Below are 8,048 nucleotides of genomic sequence, written 5' to 3'. Positions count from 1 at the left end.
TAAAACTTTACTTTTTTTCTTTATTGTGATGAAAATGTCAATGTTTTCACACAACCATTCAGTTCTTCCTGGATGCTACTATAGTCTCAACATAAAGCTAATTCTAATGATGTTTTCTGATGATATACAGCGAAATGTACAGAAAACTTCAACTATTGCATTATGTAGGTCAGGGTTCCCCAATAGGCAGCCCGCCGAACCGTCCAATGCGGCCCGCGAGAGGATTCCAACATGCACGAACGCACGTGTGCACATGTCATGTGCGCACATGTACGCACGTACGCATGCATTACTCCGGGCCCTCGAGCGGACGCACGCACCCTGAATTGACGGTTCTCCCCCCTGGTCCGCGGATGCGTGCCCCCCCCCCCCCCCCGCTCTCCAGATTGCATGAGCCCCAACCCCCAGCCTGCGATTGGCCCAACGGCTTGTCTAATTGCCGACCCCTGATGTAGGTTTTACAATCTCACAAAGCATGACTTTCAGACTAATGCTCGTTGGTAGTAATGAAGTGGATAATTTTCATGATAACTTGTGTTGTTGCCGTTCCTTTTATGGATGACACCCTTGCACAACTTGCACAAAAGAGTCCAATGTGGCCATGAAATCAACCTGCTAAGTGAAAAATAATAGAGAAGAGATGAATTGCAATTATTCAATGAAAGTAACTGCAAAAGCTGAGAGTGTTGGTCCCTTTTTGTAGAGATAAGTTTAAGTATTGTGAGAAATTCTATAGTATAGAGTGAAAGGAGTTAACCAACTGCCTCATTCAGTATCCATGTGATTTTATGTGAAAAAAAAGAGTGAGAAAGAATAAATTATTTCCAACTGAACCTGATGAAAGAGCTGAAACCTTCCCTAAGCAACCTTTGTACCTATACATTCAAGTCAAGTGCTGACAGAAATCTTTGCTCTTTACTTACCTGCAAGTTGAGACCGAAGTTGTTCTCCAGTGTTCTTAGCACTCGGCTTTGTCAGAAAATTGCGCAAAATTAACACAAACCCACTATGTCGTTCTACAGTTTGAACTCTATAGTTTTAATTTCACACTGGCTTGCCTCAGCTAACTTTAATTTACTTCACTTCAAACAAAAAGAGGTTTCCTCACAACTGAATCAAATATTGTCCAGAGGGAGTGTACTCTCACATGTCTTGATCAAACAATATATATATATATATATATATATACTGCTTATGATTAGTGAGTGAAATATATGACTGCTAATGGAATTGTCTGTATATTAATGATATTGTGTATAAAGCATTTACAATAATTATAGTTATAATTTCATTATTAATGCAGTTTCATGGGTGCATAATTTTGCAAAGAGTTAAATAATTAGATATAATTAGCCTTGTGCACTGTCACAGTCACCGGTAATTCAAACCACTGAGAACCGAGGCAACTGAGGTAAAATTTTAGCACAGGATGTCCACGCTGTGGCAGACTGAGCCAATCGTGTCCACAATTAGGGATTGGCTTACGAAAGCTTTGTGCATATGGAAATGAGTAAACACCTAATATAATTTACATATTATTGTGGAAAGGTGCACATTGAGAACTGCATCTGACAGACGCATGTAATTACACACACCGCTGTGTTTGCCATTGTAAATGTGGGATGATATCTGTTCCAGATCATGAAAATACTGAGTTTATGCCAGTCATATCATATGCAAAGCACAATATGATTTACAACTGAAAACATTTGCATTACTTATGATTGAAAGTGTTTTCAATGCATTTGAAAAGAAGATGCAAATCATCTCAACCTTTGCAGAAATGCTGCTCTTATTGTGGCAAGTGGCATTTCCTCAGCGAGACTCCCATGGCCTTTAGCAAACTTCATGATAACATATTTTTTTGGACCTCGTCTTTAATGTTGAGACAGATTCAATTCAAATTTCAAAGTTTTATTGATCTAATATATTTGTTCATTAACATGCCCAATGACATGGCAAAACATTTTCAATTTGGAGGCATAGTGCACCATTCCAGTCATAGTGAGAAAGTCACTGATGGCTCAAAGCACCATTTCCGTGCCAAGTGCGTATGTATATAGTTTTCACCATGAATTTAGTATGCTGAAAGGAACCAAAGGTATGTACACAAGTATCACAACTATTTGATGTTGCCAATCTCTCTCTGCCTTTGCCCTATGATGGACTGGCTTCCTGTCCAGGGTGAACCCTGCCTTGGCTCAAAGTCAGCTGGGATCAGATCCAGCACACAGTGACCCAAATTTGGATACAGTGATACAGAAGATGGATGGATATTGCTATACAATGTAATCACTCAGGCAATCATTTAGATTCAGTCCTATTATCACATTTAAAAAATGTTTCAAACACCAGCAATCTGTTATAACATGATGTTTTAATATCAATTTATCTACAAAATCTTAACTGACACCACTGTATTCTGGTCTTCATGGAAAGTGCACTGTCACTAAAGCAAATGAACATATAAAAATTACAAACAAACAGACTGTACCTTATTTTTTTCCCCATAAAATGTCCATTCATTTGGCATTGGTACTTACAGTATAAATGAGCAGTCATATTGAAACAGGGCGACTCAATTTTATGTAGTTGTATCTGTACTTCTACCGTAGGATTCTTTTGTTTAAAGAGTTTGTTGTCGAGAAACTGTTGTGCAATTTCTCAAAACTCATTGGTCTGGCCCATTCTTTATAATATAGCACTGAAGGTAATTGGCACAAAACAAAAGGAAAACAACCAGATGAGTACATTCTTCAGCTGTCCACAGCTGGTCGTCTCGTGATTAACTACAGTCTGTTAATCCATAGAGACCAAGCACAAAAATTGTAAGCACCACAAAGGGCATAACTCGTATGTCCAAGAATTTTCCTTGTGGTCATTTTCAGTCTAGCACTCCCTCCGAGCAGCTGTTAACTGCACAGCTTGGTGGTCTCGTAATCCACAGAATTGGGCAGACGTGAAGTGAAGGCCTGTAAGGATGCGTGGATGCGAACCACTTCACTGGCAGTCAGTTTGAGTCTGTGCCTGAGAAGACAGGCAAAGAGGTCCAACCTCTGTTGACCAGGAGGGGACAGCCGGTTCACCCGGTCCCGTATTTCCAAGAGCTGCAGCATGGCTGTGTCCTGCGAACCTTGGGTGTACGGATAATCCAGCTGCAGAATCAGGTCACGAATTGCCTCTGGATCAAAGTGCATGCTGTAACCAAACACTTGGATGCTGTTGATCTTCATGTAGCCCAGGTTCCGAGCGGGATCAGTCATTTCTAAAGGCTCATAATAAACACTGTCATTCACTCCATCCTGAGTCTTTATTCTGCTCCGAAGGTAGATGTGAATCGTTTCAAAGAACGTCTTCCACTTGTTCCCTAGCGTCAGAGTCCAGTTATAACATTCAAAGGGGAGGTCCAGCTTGGTGGCCTGCCAGTCTGGGAAGCCGTTCTCACTGGCAGGGATATACCAACTTTCTGAGTGGCTCCCTCCAAAGGGGTTGATGTAGAGAGTGAGGACAGGCTCCAAGGTGCTATTCTTTGTAAGGCAGATCTGAAGGGATATTCCCAGCAGCATGTGGACCATGTTGGACTTATACTTATTACTCTTCAGGGTCAGCAGCATTCGCTTTCTCCATGACGGATCAAACCAACTGTTGAGTCGCATGTCGTTGCTAATGAAGATTGCATGAACCTATCAGATGAAAAACACACAATCATTTGTTTTGCCTAAAAAACTGAAAGATTTCATAAAACGGATGGTTTGGTTGCTTTGTTCCAAAATGTTGGAAATCTAGCAAAGAGTTGCAAAGAAGGACCATGATGGTTATGTTATGAGCCATGACAAATGTGTGGAGTAAATAGTAGTAAATATGACACATTTGGATGGGACAAAATGTCCTTTTCTCTCCATATTTAAATGTTACTGTGTTAGTCCCAAATGGGAAATGCTTAGAGCTCTGTTTCATAGTTGTGCATAATTACCAATATAGGCGCAAAGCAATCAAAACTCATCACATTTAATGCCTCACATGTGACATCTTAGGATGTATTGCAGTAGGTTAAAATTTCAAGTTGTGACGAAAAAACACAAAATTCATAACAAGAAATAAGTTAATATTTTGCATGGCTGAAATACTTCACTTCATTAATTCCTGCTATGAATGACAGCTTGACCCGCAGTGATCATCACATGATTAATGAAATGACAACATAAAAATAAAATACCTCCAGCCTGCGGTCGGCTCTCTGTAGTAGGTATCCCAGCTCCAAATCCTGGAGGTCCGTCTCGAATCCAAGGTAGTTTTCCGTTGAGTCTGCCACCATTGGCCTACAGGCACCTTGCAACAGTGCAAAACCTGGGTTGCAGCTCCCACAGCGAGTGTGGTTGTCTGGCGCACACGCCGCACAGGCCGAGCCCTCGCCAACGGAGCAGGGTGGAGGCAGCTGACAGGGGCTGTGTTCGTATCGGCAGCTACAGCTGTGGAGCTCCTCAGAGAATGCACCAAGCTGGTTGTTCTCAGAGCAATACAGGAGAGACTGGAAGTGACTCAGCCAGTATGACTGAGGCCTGCAATGAAACAGAGCAGAGAAGAGAAAAGCAGCGGGAATGGTTAATGAGCAGGTTTTTAAAGATAAGCTAGTTTAATAAGGAAACACTTTACTGAGCCTGGAACACCTGTCTGGTCGACAGACAGCTTGCTTGTTAAAAATATAAGACAAACAGTCTTGAGATTATTTCACTAAACATGGTTTATGTCATTTGCGTGTCCAACGATCTGTGTTTAAGCGCTGTTAAAGTTAAATTGGAAACAAATATTGCTTCAAAATTTCAATTATTACAAAAGATGTACTATTTCAAATCAAAACACTGCGAGTTTTACTTCAAACATCTACTATTTCTTGGTTATCATCATGGTTTCACAGTCTGAGAGCATCATTAGAATTACTTGAAAGTAATTCCCTGAGCTCATGTAGTCACTGTAGCTTAAGATCTTCACAGACGTCTTGTGTGTTTCTTATCAACCTACTGTGCTCTATTAAAGTAGGCTGCACATGAAAAGAATATAAGCACAAGAAATGTCTTTAAAAAAAAAAAAAAAAAAACAAGCAAGGGAAAGTGATAGAAAAGAAACAGAGAATGCAGGCTTTGATCAGTTTTTGACATAAATATTCGAAGTGAAACTGCAGCCGTAGGGTAACTTACTCACAGACACACATACAATTCCCTCATGTGGACTGGAGCTTGATTCCCGTCTGTCGCACTTCCTCTACTGTGATCCCTTTATGCCTCTTATCCGCTTTGCTTGCTAAGGAGAAGAAATTTGCAGCATATACTGCGGGATTTCCTTTAAGAGAAAAAAATCTTCTTTGATGAGGGTGTATTGAAGTAAAAAACTTTATGCTAATCTGAATATGTTTTCTGGATTACATTTGAGGCATTTTCCACTGTATCACAATCTCATTGTGCGCATGGCAGTGGGGAAGCAAGCTTAAGTTCATAAAATCATTCATTTGAATATCAAAACCCCCTAATGGAAAAAGCGGTCATGGGAAATGAACCAAAGGCACTCTTCCTTTCTATCACCCGCTACCTGCGGGTAAAGCGTTTCACCTCCAGCAGCTTCAGCAGAGCAGAGCAGTCGCCAAGACAAGACTGCAGTGTTAGCTTCCCGGTGTGATTATGTATAGTCCCGCTGCTCCCCACCACCATTACTCCGAATCACTGCTGTAAATCTGTGTCCTCTTACTCTTGGTTTGCAAGGCACAGAAAAGTTGAAAATAATAAGCTAAATGTAGACCTGAGGATACTGATGAAACCAACACCCAAGAATCGTTATTCAAATTGTGTTGGATCTGGAGCCCCGTGGAGTGTCAGCAGAGTCTTTATTGATAAAAGCAGATTGGCAAATGGTAATGAAATTCACAATGAGAACCTATCAGGAGGGGAAAAAAAAACCTGTGAAGACTGTAGTCGCATTTTTGTTGGAGAGTTGGGAGTATTTTTTTTTTTTTTTGCCGATGATGACAGTGTAAATGTACATTATTGATTGGTCCACCTCATGACAGCTGCTAGATGATTGGTTACAATGGCTTTAACAGTGGCCCTGACATGGCAGGAAGAGGAGGAGGAGGAGGGGGAGGAGGAAGATGAGGGAGTGGAGGAGGACGGCAAGGGGGAGGAAAAGAGTCAGAGGGAGGTAAGGAAGAAGAAGAGGAGGAGGAGAAGGAGGAGGAGAATAGGAGTAGAGGGTGCAGGAGGAAGACAAGGAGGAAGAAAATAAGGAGGAGGATTAAAGATTAAGAGAAGGAATGATTTGTTCCCACTGCTTTGCGGATCAACGGCAACATCTTGTCTCCATATTCGGTGTATTAAATATTTTGAGTTTTAGTTAAAGTTATGATGAGCGGCTTCCTTTGTTTAACTTCGATAACTTTCAAGATAAAATAGAAGCAGTGTTTTTAGTTTTACACATTTTCCCAAGATCTACTCCATTTGTGAATATTTAAAATGACCCTGTTGAAGAAAAAAAGCTTTCTATAATACACACTGACTGCTTGAGACTTGGGGAAATGAGCATTTTTCATGTAATGTATTTGAAAGTTGTCTACTTTCTGTGCTTTAGAGAAAGTAGGTTCGCCCGAATTTGGCTTCATACTATTTCCTCAAATCAGAGGCCATCGGGGGTCTACACCCTTTCTCAAAAGGCATACCGTTTCCTCTGGAAAATAGCTATATCTGATGCACACAGTGAGTGGTTTGGAAATGCAAATGGCTGTGCCAACCCTCTGGTCCATGTACCCACAACTTCTGTTTAGTTATTCTGGTCTCCCAGGAAGGAATGACATCTATTCTCATTTCACTGTAATTAAAGCCATGTAATGAGCAGAGCACAAACATACATGAGATTACTGAATTTTAGAATTCTGTCAAAACAGAAGAAAAGACAAAATATCTAGTGCTGTCAATTTTAATCGCGATTAATCCATTGAGGTCTGCCAATTGGGTCAAAGAAAAGAACTAGAGGATAATAGTGTTTTTTCCTGACATTGGGACTGATTTATGAAGATTAGATTCTTCATTGCAATTAATCTCAACTTTAAAAAAGTTAACTGTTGACAGTTCTCCATGAATTAATCACGATTAAATTGCGATCAATGCGATTAAAACTGACAGCACTAAAAATATCATTTAAGTGTGCTCGAATGTTTATACCTTTACAGTCATTGTGAGTATGCCTGAAGTCTGCAGCAGTCATATTTAATACACTTACGGTTTTACACCCAGTCATTACATTTTTCTGTCTTCATGACAACTGTATTACAGTCAGCCTTTAAAGAGCATTTTAACAAAATCAATACTAATTTTACTTCAGCTCTTTCTTCATTGTTACTGTGATTTCAGAAATGTTCTTTCCAATCGAAGAAGACATGCTGGCATTTCTCAATGTGTGACTATCAAAATGCAACGCTCTCATGTAAAGGAAAGAATACTTCGCAACATGGCCATAGGGATTTGCCCCATTTAAGTCAAAAGGAACCTTGCGAAAGCTCAGAAACAATAACGCTGAGCGATAATGCCCCCAGTCAGTGTTCTAGCTCACATTAAAGGGGAACTGGGTAGCGTCAAGCACAAGGTCTTGAGCTCCAAATCAGTCTCACAATACGTCTCAACGAACATGAGTATATTTGATGAGTCTAACTTGCAGAGGTTCAAAGTATTATTAACTGCAATTGTATAATTATCCATAGCAAAACAAACTGCATTGCACTATCCTTTATCTTTCAGAATCTTCAGAATAAAATTAACTATTGATTTAGTTTGTAACATTAAACATCATATTTGAATATGCAATTTTTTTCCCAGTCTATATTTGCACAATAATTCTAATGATATCAGTGACTGACAATAAATATAAAAACTAATGATTTGCAGGTCTAATTTATTGTATTATAATATATAAATGCAAGACAACATGAACACTGGGGGCGATTTTGATGTCATTTGTCAATTCTTCATGAATTAAAAATTCTGTTAAGTATAGACCTTTTACACTAA

General features: G+C 39.8%; 1 protein-coding gene across 1 annotated transcript in view; it reads right to left on the bottom strand.

Moving 5' to 3' along the window:
• Window positions 1-847: 847 nt before the first annotated feature.
• The window catches only part of LOC115381578 (BMP/retinoic acid-inducible neural-specific protein 3-like), a 77,047-nt gene continuing 69,846 nt past the window's right edge, over window positions 848-8,048 (bottom strand). The window contains exons 8-10 of the mRNA XM_030083063.1: window positions 4,217-4,559; window positions 2,331-3,683; window positions 848-858 (exon numbers count right to left, since the gene is read on the bottom strand). Coding sequence (XP_029938923.1) covers window positions 2,913-3,683; window positions 4,217-4,559 — 1,114 coding nt within the window. The 3' untranslated portion in view covers window positions 848-858; window positions 2,331-2,912. The remainder of the gene's footprint in view (window positions 859-2,330; window positions 3,684-4,216; window positions 4,560-8,048) is intronic.

This window comes from Salarias fasciatus, chromosome 23, assembly GCF_902148845.1.
Source record: "Salarias fasciatus chromosome 23, fSalaFa1.1, whole genome shotgun sequence".
NCBI lineage: Eukaryota > Metazoa > Chordata > Actinopteri > Blenniiformes > Blenniidae > Salarias > Salarias fasciatus.
Note: the sequence above shows the minus strand (reverse complement) of the source record. Positions and strands in the feature narration are given on the sequence as shown.